Raw genomic sequence first — 19,933 nt, 5'->3', positions numbered from 1 at the left:
TGGCAAAAAAGAAGGCATATAGACCAATGGAACAGAATAGAGAGCTCGGAAATAAATCCACGCATTTATGGGCTATTGATTTTCGACAAGGGTGCCAAGAGCACAGAAGGGAGAAAGAATAGTCTCTTCAATAAGTGGTGCTGGGAAAACTGGACATCACATGCAGAAGAATGAAATTGGACCCTTATCTCATAGCATATACAACAAAACCCCTCAAACTGGATTAAAGACTTAAATACAGATGTGGAATTGTAAAACTACTAGAAGAAAATACAGGGGAAAAACTTCTTGACATTGGTCTGGGCAATGAGTTTTTGGATATGACCTCAAAACCACAGGCAGAGCTTCCCTAGTGGCGCAGAGGTTAAGAATCCGCCTGCCAATGCAGGGGACAAAGGTGTGAGCCCTAGTCCGGGAAGATCCCACATGCTGCGGAGCAACTAAGCCCGTGAGCCACAACTACTGAGCCTGTATTCTAGAGCCCACGAGGCACAACTACTGAGCCCGTGTGCTACAACTACTGAGGTCCACGCACCTAGGGCCTGTGCTCTGCAACAAGAGAAGCTACCGCAATGAGAAGGCCAGGCACAGGAATGAAGACCCAATGAAGCCAAAAATAAATAAATAAAAAAAATAAATTTATTAAAAAAAACCCCACAGGCAACAAAAACAAGACAAGTGGGATAGCATCAAACTAAAATCTTCCGCACGAAAAAGGAAACAATCAACAGAGTGAAGACACCACCTATAGAATGGGAGAAAATATTTGCAAACCACATATTTGATAAGGGGTTAGTATCCAAAATATGTAAGGAATTCAAACAACCCAACAGCAAATACATACATACATACACACATACATACATACATACATACATACCTGATTAAAATATGGGCACAGGATCTGAATAGATGGTTTTCTAATGAAGACATACAAATAGCTAACTGATATATGAGAAGATGCTCAACATTACTAATTATCAAGGAAATGTAAGTCAAAAATCACAATGAGATGTCACCTCATATCTGTTAGGATGGCTATTATCAAAAGGACAAGAGACAACAAGTGTTGATGAGGGTGGGGAGAAAAGGGACCCCTTGTACATTGTTGACAGGAATGTAAATCAGTATAGCCATTATGCAAAACAGAGTGCATGTTCCTCAAAAATTAAAAATAGAAATGCCATATGATCCAGCAATCCTACTTCTGAGTGTATATATAAAGGAAATGAAATTAGTATCTTGAAGAGATATCTGTACTCTCATATTCATTGCAGCATTACTCTCAATAGCCAAGATATGGAAACAATGTAAGTATCCATCAACAGATGAATGAAGAAAGAAAATGTGATAAACACACACACACACACACACAGAAGAGGTGGTTGCCAGGAGCTTGGGGGTAGAGGAAATGGTGGGGGGGGGGTTGTTGATCAAATGGTACAAAGATTCAGTTACGCAGGTGAGTAAGTTCTGAAGAGCGAATGCATAGCATGGTGACTATAGTTAATAATACTCTATTCTATACCTGAAATTTGCTACGAGACTAGGTGTTCTCACCACAAAAAAAGGGGAATTATGTCAGGTGATGGAAATGTTAATTAGCTTGATTGTGGTAACTATTTCACAATGTATATGTGTATCAAAATATCACATCGTTGAGGGCAGACAGCAGAAACAAGAAGAACTAACTTAATAACCAACAGGGAGGGAAGCCAGCCCCACCCATCAACAGTCAAGCGGATTAAAGTTTTACTGAGCTCTGCCCACCACAGCAACAGTCAGCTCTACCCAGCACCAGTCCCTCACATCAGGAAACTTACACAAGCCTCTTAGATAGCCTCATCCACCAGAGGGCAGACAGCAGAAGCAAGAAGAACTACAATCCGGCAGCCTGTGGAACAAAAACCACATTCACAGAAAGATAGACAAGATGAAAAGGCAGAGGGCTCCAGAGTGTTGTGCTGTAGGTACTTAAGCTGTTGGCTTCCATGACCAGTAGGCAACCTTGGGGAATGCACAGCTGAAATCAACAATCCTCTTCAAGTCTACACACATGGTAAACCCACAAAACCTTTAATTTTGTCTTGTGAACAAGCCCTTGACACTCCATCTGTTCTCAAAACGATTTTCATCTCTCTCATTTGATAATAGCACAGTGATGGCTCACTAAAAAGCAGTAAATACAAGAGCAGTACTAGAATGAGGGCACTTCTTAACTCTAGTTAATATTTGTATAGGCAGAAGTCTGTTTCTCTGAGATCATAGTCTTTCATTTTCATCTGTATCAACTTAATGCTGGCTAAGTCTTATTCCATTATTATTTTTAAGAAACGAAGGACAAAGGATATATTTCAATCTTATTTGTTTTTTCCCTTTACTCTTTTATTATACCAAAAATGAATACTAAGTTTTTCTTGATCTGTCCAAAGGTAAAGAAAACTACAAAGAAGAGATACTGAAAAAAGAGACACATATACACAGCCAGCCAGCCAGAGTAAGAGAGTGACATGGAAGTGTACAGATGTGATCATTTCTTGTGATGAGGTAGGCCATAACTTGAGGCTTGGAGTCTTCTTTCTATGGGCTTCGATAGTATCTGTGAGTACAAAAAAGGACAGTCTGTCTGAAAGAGAGTACCTCTGTAGACATTAGAGTGGTTATTCATAAATTAATGAATATGAGTGCCTAAAATGCCTCGGAGACCATGCTACTATGTTCATTTTCCAGACAGAATTTACTAATAGCTGCTAACTTCTGAAGCTTTTGCATACATTAACACTTTTGATTATTATAATGACTGCATTAGGTAAGCAAGCCTAATTATTCCCATTTATAGCTAAGGAAACTGAGGCTCAGAGGGATGTCACTCCTCTAAGGTCACATGCCTGATAAGGTGGCAGTAACATCAGGATCAGGATCCAGAAATTGTGACTCAATCTAATACCTTTTCTATTACACAATGCTGCACTTTTATTTTTATTCTCTTACTAGGACAGAAATATGGGGGGATGGTAGGTATGGAGAGATATTAATATTGTGCTTGATTTCTAAAAATGCTCCTACAGAAGAGAACAGATGGTTTTACAATAATATTTATAAAATATGGACACTATCTCTGTGGAAATTCTGGATTCACTTATCTGCTTCTAAGACCTCCTGACCCTCTGAATATATTCTACATTTCATTCTAACTAGAAAATTACGTTCTGCAGATTTCTGGAGTACCCAGCAAGAGATGTTTAAGCAAGCCACCTAGAACTATTATTATTTCAGAAACATATCACAAAGATGGATCTCAGCAGGAAATCCTGGCACAGATTTTTGTAACTGTCGTGACTCACAACACCTTCAATGAAGGGATCATGCTTTCCTTGCAGAACAACAATAAGCGAAAGGCCTCATATAATTAGCAAAAATGAACTTAAAGCTGATATCAATTACTTTTGGCCAACTCAAAACAGGAGCAGTAAATTTAAGATAGAGATGTAGTAAAGAAAAAGATCTCACGCATTTTCTTTAAGTTATAAAGTGCCACGATTTATACTGGAGGAAAACTAACCCTGTGTTTGGGACTCCCGCTTCCTAGTCAATGCCTTCATTTATAGAGTGATCCAAAGGAATAAAATGAGATGAATCCAATCATTTCTTGAATGGTGGGTCAGAAAGATTGGGTATGACCTGGATATAGCCACTGACATTTTTTTAAGGCAAGATCGACTGTGTGTTATGGTTGCCAAAGGGGAAATGTGGGGGGAGGGATAAATTAGGAATTTGGGAGTAACATATACACACTACTATGTATACATAACATAGATAAAAGACAAGGACTTACTGTATAGCACAGGGAACTATACTGAATTTTTTTTTTTTTTCGGTACGCGGGCCTCTCACTGTTGTGGCCTCTCCCGTTGCAGAGCACAGGCTCCGGACGCGCAGGCTCAGCGGCCATGGCTCACGGGCCCAGCCACTCCGCGGCATGTGGGATCTTCCCGGACCAGGGCACGAACCCGTGTCCCCTGCATCGGCAGGCGGACTCTCAACCACTGCGCCACCAGGGAAGCCCTATACTGAATATTTTGTAATAACCTATATGGGAAAAGAATCTGCAAAAGAGTATATACATATGTGTGTGTATAAATATTATTTATATATGTGTATAAATATCACATATATATATATAAAACTAGATCACTTTGCTGTACACCTGAAACTAACACAACATTGTAAATCAACTATACCTCAATAAAATATAAATTAAAAAAAGGTAGACTATGTCTATGTTATGCCCCTAAGCAACTAGTTTAGCAGTCTGGTGAAAACAGGAAAACAGTCTGATTTATTCTTGGTGAACCTATGCAGGCTCTTAAGGATCCCGACGTCCCTTGCTTTTCCTAAGTGTAAATGAACCATTTGTTAAGACTTTTTTTCTCCCACAGGGATTAGTGAAGATCATCAAGCTTAATGCCTATAGTTCCTAGACAGAAAAAAATCTAGACTCCTTCCACCCCCTGTCCATTTTCTTGTTTGGTTATTCATTTAACAAATGTTTGAGTGTCTTCTATGTACTGTGTAAGGTAAAACTCTAGGACTCAGCTTCACCCTACCTTTGCTTAATTTTTACTTGTTGCCAATAAATGTATCTGCTCCCTCCTTAAAATGTAAGCTTCTCTGAGGGTCTTATTCATCTTTATACTTCTGGTAGTGCCTAGAAGTCTTGTTAAATGACAATAAAATAAAGTTTTGAGAAGTGAAATTAAAGGATAGTAACATCAAAAATTATACAAGGAATTAGAACTGATTTTCCTGCTCTCTTTTTAAACTTATCTCTATTTTTGACCTTTGAAAAATGTTTTCTTCCTGAAATCCCTGTCAGGCTCTTAAATGTTCAAGGTAAATGACTTTTTTTTTTTGATATTTGTGATGCAAACCTGAGCTGCATAGGTAAATTTTTTTTAAAATAAATTTATTTATTTATTTTTGGCTGTGTTGGGTCTTCATTGCTGCACACGGTCTTTCTCTAGTGGTGAGTGGGGGCTACTCTTCGTTGCAGTGTGCGGGCTTCTCATCGCTGTGGCTTCTCTTTTTGCGGAGCAGGGGCTCTAGGTGTGCGGGCTTCAGTAGTTGTGGCTCGTGGGCTCTAGAGCACAGGCTCAGTAGTTGTGGCACACGGGCTTAGTTGCTCCGCGGCATGTGGGATCTTCCCAGACCCGGGCTCGAACCCGTGTACCCTGCATTGGCAGGCGGATTCTTAACCACTGCGCCACCAGGGAAGTCCCTGGATAGCTAACTTTTTATTATAATATATCAAGTAACTTGTGGATTTAGAAACAACACCTAATAGGCTTTTTTTTTGTCCTTAACTCACCCCCCTCTGATTTACCTATCCCATCCAACCTCTTACTCTGTTCATATGGTTTACAGACTGACTCACTTCTTCAATGAGAAGTTCTTTATTCTTTTAAGAGTCAGCTCATTGTCTTGAGACACGTTGTCTTGATATACGGTGTAGATTTATATACCCAGCTGCCTCTTTAACATATATACTTAGTGCCTAGTAGACACCTCAAACTTAGCATGCCTAACTGAATTCTTGATTCCTTCTTTACATCCCTTTACATTCCTCTTCTCCTGTTTCTCCGTCTCAGAAATGGCAAATCCACTAGTCTAGTTCCTTAGGTTCAAAACTGTGGGGTCGTCCTTGGTTTTCTCTTTCATACCCCTTATCTAGTGAACCTCCAAATCTTGTCAGCTATTCCTTCAAAGATCTGCCCACAATCTGACCACTCCTCCCCACCCACCCCCATTGCCTCCATCCTGGTCTAAACTACAATCATCTCTCACCTGGGTTATTGTTACACTCCACTACACATCTTTCTGCTTCTGTTCTTTCTCCCTACAGTAGCCAGAGGGATTCTCTTACAACATAAGTCAGGCCCTGTCATGCCTCTGCTCAAAATTCTCCAATGGTTCCCCATCTCATGCAGGGTGAAGGTCAGAGTCCTTAGCTTGGCCTACAACAAGGCTCTAAGTTTGATTTTCCCCCCTCTGATCTCATCTGCTTCCTTCTCCTTCTTGCTCACTCTGCTCCCAGCCACACTGATCTTTCTGGAACATATCAAGCATTCTTCTACTTCAGAGCATTTGTATTTACTGCTTCTTCTCTCCTTCTTTCCCTGCACCCGGTCCAGATATTCACATGGCTCACACCTTCATTTCATTCAGGTCTCTTCTCAGATGTTCCCTTATTATAGGGACCTTCCCTGATCACCTTACAGCACACTTCATCACGTTCTCTCCCTCTTGCCCTGGTATATTTTTCTCCACAACACTTACCACCACCAATTTTGTTTATTATCTGTCTCTTTACACTGGAAGTTAAGCTTTTTGAGGGCAACAAGAAATATTTATTGAGGGTCTACTATGCGCCGGGTCCTTTCCTGGGCAATGAGGATGTAAAAGTAAATAAACACGATTATCCTTATGGCATTTTCATTCTAGTATTATAGAAACTGCTGTATTTTCTCAGTAAATATTTGAAGAATGTTTTGAATAAATATACCATACACTCAGCAGAGTAAGAGGAATGGTTCAAAAGTAAAGGAGATTTGGATTGGCTTGTCACCCTCTAAATCACTGGAGCACCCACCACATCTAAAGAAGTGGTGCTATAGCCTCCCAGGTGAAAGGTTGGAAATCTAATCAAATCCCAGAACCCCCAAGCATTCTATTCTCCTAACTCTAAGGGGCTCTTGGATTCCTCCCTGCTATACTGTTTAAAGAAAATATCTGGGATTGTATGAGAAGTTAGGCACTGGCACACAGTGACTAGTGTCTAGTGACTGACAAGAGTATCAGACCAGGAGGAAATTAGATAAGAAGTACTAAAAATTAATGATATGCTTTGGCCTTCAACAGAGGGAAAAACTATTTTGTATCAAAACAGAATAAACACTGTAAGGAAAATCAATAGCAGAGATGCTAGTAGCCAGATCCAGATAAAGTGGTTTGGGAGAGTGAAGGAAGCTGCCTTCTTTACGAGAAAACTTGGAAGGCCAGATGAAGACGTAAACTTTAGAAGCTATTGGACCTCCCCTGTGGAGAGGTAGGGAAGACCATGCCCACTACAGAAGGTGATATTGCTCTTACCACCTCTCTTTTCTCTTCCTTAGCAATCAGGGAATATGAAAGATTTTGTGGTACTGGGAATAGTTCAGGGGAAGAGTCAAAGGTGGAAAGACCCACATGCATCAAAGAGTAAGATGATAAGGAGAGGAAAGGGACCTTGATTCTCAGTTCTCAGTTTCTACATAGCTTTCTGAAGACTTCCAGGAAACTGGCAGCAAGCAGTATATGAATAATGGGTGCCTATTACTTCATGGACCACATTTCCTAGGCTTGAACTTGGTCATGAATTGTATGCAAAGTATCTGCTCTAGAGAATGGCCCCGCTGGTCCATTTCTCAATTGAAGGGCTCAAAGCTGCCACCTCCATTGACTAAAAACAGCCTACTTATTTCTGACTCTCTTTTATTACAGGTCCTTCTTCTGAGCTCTTTTTCAGACTTCATCCAGTTTTACCTCTTTTTGTTCCAAATGACAAAGTCCTGGCCCCATTGCTTCAATTGCTCATGCGGTCTGGAACTGCTTCCATCGCTGGCCCTTACTTACACTGACAAATGTCAGCTTTAAAAAAATCTGATTTTCACCTTCATAAAGTCATATTGCTTTGTAACCCTCCAGAACATATACCTTTGGCAGATTTAGCCAGCCACGTGCTGTCTTTGAATCCAGATGGCTTTACAACAGCCCATAGCTATGCATTCTACAAACTCCTACTCTAAAGAGGTAGCATTCTGTCAACTGACAGAATGATGTTAAAATAGAGCGATTCAAAGACCCTGCCCAGGAGCTAGCTCAACATTTTGTTATGCCCCACAAAATGCATTGTTAGTTAACTCAAATCTGTTTCACCTTCAATAGGGATGGTTTTCAGGGCACATCATAACCCAGCTGAAGGGGCAATCAACATTACCAACTTACATTACAAACACCAACAATTTGCTAGATACTAGGCTAGATTCTGGAGCTTTACAAAGAGAAATGAATCCCTGCCCTCAAGGAACTTACAGATGAGTTCTAGAGGCATGGTAGCTGACACCAACAGTGACATAATTATCACTGGATTTAACATACCATGTAAGTGCCACCATGGCACAGTACTCTGTCATTCCAAGAATAGGACTGAATCCTCTTGGTGGCCTTAGTTGATATAGGATGTCCCCAGGAGAGATGAAGTCCTTATGGAGGGTGATCTTGAGAGGTACAAATGCTACCATGGCTATCAGACATACTGTGAAAGGACTAAAGGTACTGGGGTTGGAGGAGACAGGATCCTTGTACAGTCAATTCTATGTCAAAAGAGTAGGTTAGGTAGGTTAAGCTAGAAAAACCTTCTGTGACCTTGCGTCTGTGGAAAATATAGGAGATGGTGAAGTACACTTGAAAAGGTAGTTCTCAGAATGGTACTCTCATCAACTGATATGTGATAAAGGATCACCCAAATAGACTTACCATCTGCTCCTTCACTGCTTTTACTTCTTTTATTGCGGCGAACACGCCTACTCTCCTCTTCAGAGTATGACTTTTCTTCAGGGATGAAGAAATTCAGAAGGGCCACCTGAAAAATAACAAGTAGATAAGTCAAAGGTTGACCCCAGTCAACTATAGCCAACATAAAAAACTGGCTTTCTGTAGACAGTCTGCCTTCACCTTAAATTCAGAGTGTTTAAGATGAATGGATAAAGATGTAGTGTGTATATATATATACATATACTATATATATGGAATGGAATATACAATGGAATATTAATCATAAAAAATGAAACGTTGCCATTTGCAGAAACATGGATGGACATAGAGATTATCATACTAAGTGAAGTAAGCTAGACAAAGATGAATATCATATAATATTGCTTATATGTGGAATATAAAAAAAAAGATACAAATGAACTTATTTACAAACCAGAAATAGACCCACAGACATAGAAAACAAATTTATGGTTACCAAAGGGGAAAGAGGGGGAGGGATAAATTAGGAGTTTGGGATTAACATATACTCACTACTGTGTATAGAATAGGTAAACAACACGGACCTACTGTATAGCACAGAGAACTACAAATATCTTTTAATAACCTATAAGGGAAAAGAGTTTGAAAACGAATATGTATATATATATTTTTCCATCTGAATCACTGTGCTGTACACCTGAAACTAACACAACATTGTAAATCAACTATACTTCCAATAAAAAAAATTCAGAGTGTCTAAATCCTGAGCCCATCCTCCCCTCCACTGCACAAATTCTTTTATTTTTGATAACATTATTATCCCAAAAATGTAGGCATGAAATTTTGGTTAATCTCTTCTGCCCCCCTCTCATCTGCCCCAAATACCTAATGAGTAATCATTCAGTCCTACTTGTCAGCATAGTTCTGGGGTTCAGAGAGCCCAGTCATAGATTTTTAAGTTCCCTTATATACTACTGATGTCTGCCCAGAATTAGACTTGGGCTTGCTACTCCCTCTTGAACTTCATTATTATACATCCATGATTTTTCCACATTTCTATTTATGCTGAACTTTTGGCTTGTTCCCAGAATGCTGTGTATCCAATTATGATTGGATGGTACCATTTATGTCAACGCTCTTCTGGGAGTTAATAATAATAAAGCACACAATTATTCTCTCCCTTTCCTAGATCCCAACAGAACGCTTACAGCATTTTGGTACTTAGTCCTCTACTGTCAAATGATGGTCTCTCATAATAATACAACATATTTCATATGTGAATGGGCCTGGTATCACTAGTGGTAATTACAGCTTAAATATATACTTGCTGAATTGAATCATAATTTTTCAGCATGAGTGCTTACTTGTGGTTAAAAAAAATGTGCCTGAGGTAAACAGTGGACAGAGTAGTAGGACTGAAAGTGATTCCAAACCCGACTCTGCCACTTATAGCTGTGTAACCTTGGGCAAGGTCCTTAAGCTTTAATTTCCTCATCTGTAAATAGGGACAATAATAGTACTTTGCTCATAAAGTAGCTGGGTTTGCACAGTACCCAGCATGTAATATGCACTCAATAAATGTTAGCTATTATTGTAATTAAAATTAATATTAAAAATAGACTGGTTAGATAGTTTGGAGGTTAAAAAGAAGAAATGAATCTGCATTTTCACCCTATTGTTGGTTCAAAAAATAAACAATTCCAGAATATCCTCATGTCTGTTGCATCTGTGATTAACTGGAAAAAAGATGGGTAGAACTCAAGTAAGCCTTAACATTCTACACAAACTTTCTTAAAAATCCTGTAATTTACTGTTTATGTAAAACAATTATACCCAATAGCCTTAATATACAAAATTAGCATCTTATAGAATATATTCATGTATTAAATACATAATTAACAATCTCCAACTTGCCATAGGGTTGTATTTAAAAATATTTAGGTTGAATCACATGAAACTGCCATTTTAGTATGTCAAAAATGGTTGAATATCAGCAATTTCACATGGTTCAACTGAGCAGTGTTTTTGTCACTTGACTGGAATGTAAGATGCACTTTCCCGTAGAATCAACGTAATAAAGTCTGGCTAGGTTTCCAGATAAAGCCCATAGAAAGTTACTTAACCCACAATATAAATAAGCTATCATACTAGTAATAATATAATACCAAACTGCTATTTACACTAAAATCTCAATCATTTGCAACTATAGAAGAACAAGTAATTCTGGATAGAAGAGTTTTCATGATAAATTTGAGTGCTTAAACTCACGTCAGCTATTTTGGATAGAAATTAAGTCTACAATATATGATTTCACTCAGGGTTTACTGAATATGTAAGACTATTTGCCTGTACATTAAATGGCACCAGTCCACTATGGTTTTCAGGGTTTTTTAAAGTTACACTTAACATTACAGAGCAATACATGCTTTGTTAGAGAGAAGCATAAAGTTCTCTGGGAGGAAGAGGGAAAGTACCTAATACAGACTGGGAGTGGAAAAGGCTTTTTGGAGGAGGTGCTACCTCTGTGAGTCCTGAAGGATATTGAGGATTTAGTGATGAATGAGAAAATGAAAAGGAATTCCAGGCAAAGGGAGCATTGTGCTTCAAGGTTCAGAGGAAATAGACAGAGAAGCAGTTTTTGGAAATACAAGTAGCATAAAGTAAGTGGTAGGAGTTGGAGAGGAATGGTAAGGAATGAGTCAAGAGACATTAAACAAAGGCCAGATCATGTTAAGGAGTTAAGATTTTACCCTGTAGCAGGGGGGGTCCTCTGAAGGATTTTCTCCCTTTGTAAATTATGTACTTTATGAAAATTTTAGCTAAAATTTACATACAATAAAGTGCACACATTTTAAGCATACAGTTTGAAAAATACACACCTTTGTAACCACCACCCAAATCAAGATATGGAACAATTCCATCACCCCAGAATTTTCCCTTGTGTCCCTTCCAGTCATTCTTCAGTGCTACTCCAACCTCAGGCAGCCACTGTTCTGATTCTATCACCATAGCTTAGTTTTCCCCATTCTAGAACCTCACATAAATGGGATCATACAATATGTTTATATGATTTTTGTGTTGCTTCTTTCCCTCAGCACAATGTCTGTGAGACTCATCCACGTTGTTGTGAGTATCAGTAGTTCATTCCTTTTTCTTCCTGAGTAGTATTTAATTGTATGGATATACTATAACTTATTAATGCATTTGCCTTTTGAGGGACATTTGGGTTATTTCCAGTTTGGGGCTATTATGAATAAAGCTGATATGAGTATGAGGCTTTGAGGGGATATATGTCTTCATTTTTCTTGGGTAAACACCTAGGAGTGGAACCTCTGGGCTATATGGTAACTATTTACTGTAAGGGAACTGTCAAACTATTTTCCAGTGACTGTACCTTTTCCTACTCCCACTGGTAATGTGTGAGCAATCCACTGCTCTGCATTTTCACTACGTTTGGTGTTGTCGATTTTTCATTTTAGCCATGCTTGTGGATGTGAAGGAGTTTTTCATTGTGGTTGGCTTTTGAGTTCTTAAACTTCTTTTTAATGCTTTTTCGGTCTCTTACCTTGCTGTCAACTATCATATTTCACTTCATCTACTTATAACATTTTTCCAGTCTCTTCAAATTTGCTGCTTATAACCTCCTATAGGCTTGACATCTCACATCTCATTAAAACTAATTAGAATCATGTACAAACAGAATAAATAGGCAATCAGTGGGTTTTTGAATGGCTTTTCCAATAAGTAAGATGCATATACTCTGGCGGCTGAGAGGCCATTTGTTTACTGCTTATTCTTGGCTGTGGTCTGGATAAGTGAGTCAGAAAACTCAGTTTTACATAGGTATGTTATTATAGTATAATGCTATTTCTAGCGGAAAGGAATTTTGAAGCACAAATGGAGAACCTCCCTACCATCACCAACCAGAATTCCAGAATTTTCTTTATACTCTTTGTGTTCCTTCATGGGCTCAGCTCCTATGGGGATTCTTCGCACGGTCACCAGCACCTTCCTGTGTCCTGGCAGCAGCAGTAGGAGAATGTGCTCACATGTTAATTGTTCCAAAAGGTCTGATGGGAGCTTATGAGAACTCAGGCTCCCAGAAGAGGAGAGCTGAGGGAGAAACCAACTCCTGCAGATGGAAGAAACAACTCCAGCTTCCATGGGTAGTAGGAGTAGCTTAAAGTCCTTTCAGAGAGGCTGTTGATGAGTATGGGACATTCATAAGTCAAGTGTACATTAGAAGGGGACTGCCTGTATATGAAAATGCTTTGAACAGAACATAGTTTCTATTTTCTCATTGAAAAAACACAAAACACTGCTTAAACTGAAAGAGGATCCCTACTCACAATGATCTTATTTGTCTCAATTAGAGATAGGAGGGAAAACTAACCTTTGTGTAGTATAACGGTAAAGACAAAAATCAGTGACTGGGGGAGACCTTCAAGATGGTGGAGGAGTAAGACGTGGAGATCACCTTCCTTCCCACAGGTACATCAGAAATACATCCACATGTGGAACAACTCCTACAGAACACCTACTGAATGCTGGCAGAAGACTTCAGACTTCCCACAAGATATACATATTTTTTTCCTTTTTCTCTTTTTGTGAGTTTGTATGTGTTTGCTTCTTTGTGTGATTTTGTCTGAAGAGCTTTGCTTTTACCATTTGTCCTAGGGTTCCGTCTGACCATTTTTTTCTCCTTTTTAAAAAATTACTTAAAATTATTACTTATTTTTAATAATTTATTTTTTATTTTAATAACTTTACCTTATTTTATTTTTTTCTTTCTTTCCTTCTTTTTTTTATCCCTTTTCTTCTGAGCCGTGTGGATGACAGGTTGTTGGTGCTCCGGCCGGTGTCAGGCCTGTGCCTCTGAGGTGGAAGAGCTGAGTTCAGGACATTGGTCCATCAGAGACCTCCCGGCTCCACGTAATATCAAAAAGCGAAAGTTCTCCAAGAGATGGAGATGGTCAATGCTAAGACCCAGCTCCACCCAACGACCAGCAAGCTATAGTGCTGGACACCCTATGCCAAACAACTAGCAAGACAGGAACACAACCCCACCTATCAGCAGAGAGGCTGCCTAAAATCATAATAAGGTCACAGGCACCCCACAACACACCACAAGACGCGGTCCTGCCCATCAGAAAGAAAAGATCTAGCTTTATCCACCAGAACACAGGCACCAGTCCCCTCCACCAGGAAGCCTACACAACCCACTGAACCAACCATACACACTGGGGGCAGACACCAAAAACAACAGGAAACTATGAACCTGAAGCCTGTGAAAAGGAGACCACAAACACAGTAAGTCAAGCAAAGTGAGAAGACAGAGAAACACACAGCAGATGAAAGAGCAAGGTACAAACCCATCAGACCAAACAAATGAAGAGGAAAGAGGCAGTCTACCTGAAAAAGAATTCAGAGTAAGGATAGTAAAGATGATACGAACTCTTGGAAATAGACTGGAGAGAATACAAGGGAAGTTTAACAAGGACATAGAAGAACTAAAGAGCAAACAAACAATGATGAACAACACAATAAATGAAATTAAAATTTCTCTAGAAGGAATCAATAGCAGAATAACTGAGGCAGAAGACAGATAAGTGACCTGGAAGATAAAATAGTGGAAGTAACTACTGCAGAGCAGAATAAAGAAAAAAGAATGAAAAGAATTGAGGACACTCTTAGAGACCTCTGGGACAACATTAAATGCACCAACACTCGAATTATAGGGGTCCCAGAAGAAGAAGAGAAAAAAAAAGGGACTGAGAAAATATTTGAAGAGATTATAGTTGAAAATTTCCCTAATATGGGAAAGGAAATAGTTAATCAAGTCCAGGAAGCACAGAGAGTCCCATACAGGATAAATCCAAGGAGAAACATGCCAAGACACATACTAAACAAACTATGAAAAATTAAATACAAACAAAAAATATTAAAAGCAGCAACGGAAAAACAACAAATAACATACAGGGAATCCCCATAAGGCTAACAGCTGATCTTTCAGCAAAAATTCTGCAAGCCAGAAGGGAGTGGCAGGAAATATTTAAAGCGATGAAAGGGAAAACCTGCAACCAAGATTACTCTACTCAGCAAGGAACTCATGCAGAATCGACAGAGAAATTAAAAACTTTACAGACAAGTAAAAGCTAAGAGAATTCAGCACCACCAAACCAGCTTTACAACAAATGCTAAAGGAACTTCTCTGGACAGGAAACACAAGAGAAGGAAAAGGAGGACTTCCCTGGTGGTGCAGTGGTTATGAGTCCACCTGCCAGTGCAGGGGACATGGGTCTGAGCCCTGGTCCAGGGAGATCCCACATGGCGTGGAGCAAATAAGCCCATGCACCACAACTATTGAGCCTGCGCTATAGAGCCTGTGAGCCACAACTACAGAAGCTCGAGGGCCTAGGGACCATACTCCACAGCAAGAGAAGGAACCACAATGAGGAGACTGTGCACTGAATCAAGAGTAGCCCCCACTCACCGTCAATAGAGAAAGCCGGCATGCAGCAACAAAGACCCAATGCAGCCAAAAAAATAAATAAATAAATATTTTTAAGAAGAGAAGGAAAAGACCTACAATAACAAACCCAAAACAATTAAGAAAATAGTAATAAGAACATATATATCCATAATTACCTTAAATGTAAATGGATTGAATACTGCAACCAAAAGACATAGACTGGCTGAATGCATACAAAAACAAGGCCCATATATATGCTGTCTACAAGAGACCCACTTCAGACTTACGGTCACATACAGACTCAAACTGAGGGGATGGAAAAAGATATTCCATGCAAATGGAAATCAAAAGAAAGCTGGAGTAGCAATTCTCATATCAGACAAAATAGATTTTAAAATAAAGACAATTACGAGAGACAAAGAAGGACATTACATGATGATCAAGAGATCAATCCAAGAAGAAGACATAAAAATTGTAAATATTTATGCACTCAACATAGGAGCACCTCAATACATAAGGCAAATGCTAACAGCCATAAAAGGGGAAATTGACAGTAACAGAATCATAGTAGGGGACTTTAACACCTCACTTTCACCAATGGACAGATCATCCAAAATGAAAATAAATAAGGAAACACAAGCTTTAAATGATACATTAAACAAGATGGACTTAATTGATATTTATAGGACATTCCATTCAAAACCAACAGAATACACATTCTTCTCAACTGCTCATGGAACATTCTCCAGGATAGATCATATCTTGGGTCACAAATAAAGCCTTGGTAAATTTAAGAAAATTGAAATCGTATCAAGTATCTTTTCCGACCAAAACGCTATGAAACTAGAAATCAATTACAGGACAAAATCTGTAAAAATCACAAACACAGAGAGGAACCAAGATGGCGGAGTAGAAGGATGTGCTCACACTCCCTCTTGCGATAACACCAGAATCACAACTAGCTGCTGGACAGTCATCGACAGTAAGACACTGGAACTCACCAAATAAGATACCCCACATCCAAAGACAAAGGAGAAGCCACAATAAGACGGTAGGAGGGGTGCAATCACAGTAAAATCAATTCCCGTAACTGCTGGTTGGGTAACTCACAGACTGGAGAACACATACCACAGAAGTCCACCCACTGGAGTGAAGGTTCTGAGCCCCACGTCAGGTTTCCCAACCTGGGGGTCTGGCAACGGGAGGAGTAATTTGTAGAGAATCAGACTTTGAAGCCTAGTGGGAATTGATTGCAGGACTTTGGAAGGACTGAGGGAAACAGAGACTCCATTCTTGGAGGGCACACACAAAGTAATGTGTGTGTCGGGACACAGGGGAAGGAGCAGTGACGCCACAGGAGGCTGAACCAGACCTACCTGCTAGTGTTGAAGAGTCTCCTGCAGAGGTGGGGGCTGGCTGTGGCTCACTGTCGGGAAAATGAAACTGGCAGCAGAAGTTCTGCAAAGTACTCCTTGGCGTGAGCCCTCCCAGAGGCTGTCATTAGCCCCAACAAAGAGCCCAGGTAGGCTGCAGTGTCGGGTCGGCTCAGGCCAAACAACCAACAGGGAGGGAACCCAGCCCCACCCATCAACAGTCAAGCTGATTAAAGTTTTACTGAGCTCTACCCACCAGAGCAATAGTCAGTTCTACCCACCACCAGTCCCTCACATCAGGAAACTTACATAAGCCTCTTAGACAGCCTCATCCACCAGAGGGCAGACAGCAGAAGCAAGAAGAACTACAATCCGGCAGCCTGTGTAACAAAAACCACATTCACAGAAAGACAGAGAAGATGAAAAGGCAGAGGGCTATGTACCAGACGAAGGAACATGATAAAACCCCAGAAAAACAACTAAATGAAGTGGAGATAGGCAACCTTCTAGAAAAAGAATTCAGAATAATGATAGTGAAGATGATCCAGGACCTGGGAAAAAGAATGGAGGCAAAGATCGAGAAGATGCAAAAAATGTTTAACAAAGACCTAGAAGAATTAAAGAACAAACAAACAGAGATGAACAATACAATAACTGAAACGAAAACTACAATAGAAAGAATTAATAGCATAATAACTGAGGCAGAAGAACAGATAAATGACCTGGAAGACAGAATGGTGGAATTCACTGCTGCGGAAGAGAATAAAGAAAAACGAATGAAAAGAAATGAAGACAGCCTAAGAGACTTCTGGGACAACATTAAATGCAACAACATATACCTTATAGGGGTCCCAGAAGGAGAAAAGAGAGAAAGGACTAGAGAAAATATTTGAAGAGATTATAGTCAAAAACTTTCCTAACATGGGAAAGGAAATAGCCACCCAAGTCCAGGAAGCATAGCGAGTCCCATACAGGAGAAACCTAAGGAGAAACACGCCGAGACACATAAGTAATCAAATAGGCAAAAATTAAAGACAAAGAAAAATTATTGAAAACAGCAAGTGAAAAACGACAAATAACATACAAGGGAACTCCCATAAGGTTAACAGCTGATTTCTCAGCAGAAACTCTACAAGCCAGAAGGGAGTGGCATGATATACTTAAAGCGATGAAAGGGAAGAACCTACAACCAAGATTACTCTACCCGACAAGGATCTCATTCAGATTCGATGGAGAAATCAAAAGCTTTACAGACGAGCAAAAGCTAAGAGCATTCAGCACCACCAAACCAGCTCTACAACAAATGCTAAAGGAACTTCTCTGAGTGGGAAACACAAGAGAAGAAAAGGACCTACAAAAACAAACCCAAAACAATTAAGAAAATGGTCATAGGAACATACATATCGATAATTACCTTAATGTGAATGGACTGACTGCTCCAACCAAAAGACACAGGCTTGCTGAATGGATACAAAAACAAGACCCATATATATGCTGTCTACAGGAGACCCACTTCAGACCTAGGGACACATACAGACTGAAAGTAAGGGGATGGAAAAAGATATTCCATGCAAGTGGAAATCAAAAGAAAGCTGGAGTAGCTATACTCATATCAGATAAAATAGACTTTAAAATAAAGAATGTTACAAGAGACAAGGAAGGACACTACATAATGATCAAGGGACCAATCCAAGAAGAAGATATAACAATTATAAATATATATGCACCCAACATAGGAGCACCTCAATATATAAGGCAACTGCTAACAGCTATAAAAGAGGAAATCGACAGTAACACAATAATAGTGGGGGACTTTAACACCTCACTTACACCAATGGACAGATCATCCAAAATGAAAATAAATAAGGAAAGAGAAGCTTTAAATGACACAATTGACCAGATAGATTTAATTGATATTTATAGGACATTCCATCTAAAAACAGCAGATTTCCGTGTGCACTTTCTTCTCAAGTGCACACGGAACATTCTCAAGGATAGATCACATCTTGGGTCACAAATCAAGCCTCAGTAAATTTAAGAAAATTGAAATCACATCAAGCATCTTTTCTGACCACAGCGTTCTGAGATTAGAAATGACTTACAGGGAAAAAACCTTAAAAAACACAAACACATGGAGGGTAAACAATACGCTATTAAATAACCAAGAGATCACTGAAGAAATCAAAGAGGACATCAAAAAATACCTAGAGACAAATGACAATGAAAACACGATGACCCAAAACCTTTGGGATGCAGCAAAAGCACTTCTAAGAGGGAAGTTTATACAATAAACTTACAATACAAGCCTACCTCAAGAAACAGGAAAATTCTGAAATAAACAATCTCACCTTACACCTAAAGGAAGTAGAGAAAGAAGAACAAACAAAACACAAAGTTAGCAGAAAGAAAGAAATCATAAAGATTAGAGCAGAAATAAATCAAAAAGGAACAAAGAAAACAATAGAGCAAAGATCAATAAAACTAAAATCTGGTTCTTTGAGAAGATAAAATTGATAAACTATTAGGCAGACTCATTAAGAAAAAGAGCAAGGGGACTCAAATCAATAAAATTAGAAATGAAAAAGAAGAAGTTACAACAGACAACGCAGAAATACAAACCATCATAAGAGACTACTGCAAGCAACTCTGTGCCAATAAAATGGACAATCTGGAAGAAATGGACAAATTTTTAGAAAGGTATAACCTTCGAAGACTGAACCAGGAAAGAATAGAAAATATGAACAGACCAATCACAAGTAATGAAATTGAAACTGTGATTAAAAATCTTCCAAACAACAAAAGCCCAACACCAGATGGCTTCACAGGTGAATTCTATCAAACATGTAGAGAGGAGCTAACAGCCATGCTTCTCAAATTCTTCCAAAAAATGCAGAGGAAGGAACACTCCCAAACTCTTTCTATGAGGCCACCATCACCCTGATACCAAAAACAGGCAAAGATACTACAAAAAAAGGAAATTACAGTCCAAGATCACTGATGAATATAGATGCAAAAATCCTCAACAAAATACTAGCAAACAGGATCCAACAAGACATTAAAAGGATCATACACCATGATTAACTGGGATTTATCCCAGGGATACAAGGATTCTTCAATATACACAAATCAATCAATGTGATAACCATATTAACGAACTGAACAATAAAAACCATATGATCATCTCAAGAGATGCAGAAAAAGCTTTTGACAAAATTCAACACCCATTTATGATAAAAACTCTCCAGATAGTGGGCATAGAGGGAACCTAGCTCAACATAATAAAAGCCATAAACGACAAACCCAAAGCAAACATCATTCTCAATGGTGAAAAACTGAAAGCATTTCCTCTAAGATCAGGAACGAGACAAGGATGTGCACTCTCACAACTATTATTCAACATAGTATTCAAAGTTCTAGCCACAGCAATCTGAGAAGAAAAAGAAATAAAAGGAATTGAAATCAGAAAAGAAGTAAAGCTGTCACTGTTTGCAGATGACATGATACTATACATAGAGAA

General features: G+C 39.1%; 1 protein-coding gene across 6 annotated transcripts in view; it reads right to left on the bottom strand.

The window, feature by feature from the left end:
• The window catches only part of EDA (ectodysplasin A), a 386,114-nt gene that overhangs the window by 95,643 nt on the left and 270,538 nt on the right, over positions 1-19,933 (bottom strand). For all 6 annotated transcript variants that reach the window (XM_033849543.2, XM_033849544.2, XM_033849545.2 and 3 more), the window contains exon 2: positions 8,575-8,680. In XM_033849543.2, coding sequence (XP_033705434.1) covers positions 8,575-8,680 — 106 coding nt within the window. The remainder of the gene's footprint in view (positions 1-8,574; positions 8,681-19,933) is intronic.

This window comes from Tursiops truncatus, chromosome X, assembly GCF_011762595.2.
Source record: "Tursiops truncatus isolate mTurTru1 chromosome X, mTurTru1.mat.Y, whole genome shotgun sequence".
Classification (NCBI taxonomy): Eukaryota; Metazoa; Chordata; class Mammalia; order Artiodactyla; family Delphinidae; genus Tursiops; species Tursiops truncatus.
The sequence above is the reverse complement of the archived record's forward strand: the minus strand, read 5'-3'. Positions and strand labels throughout refer to the sequence as shown.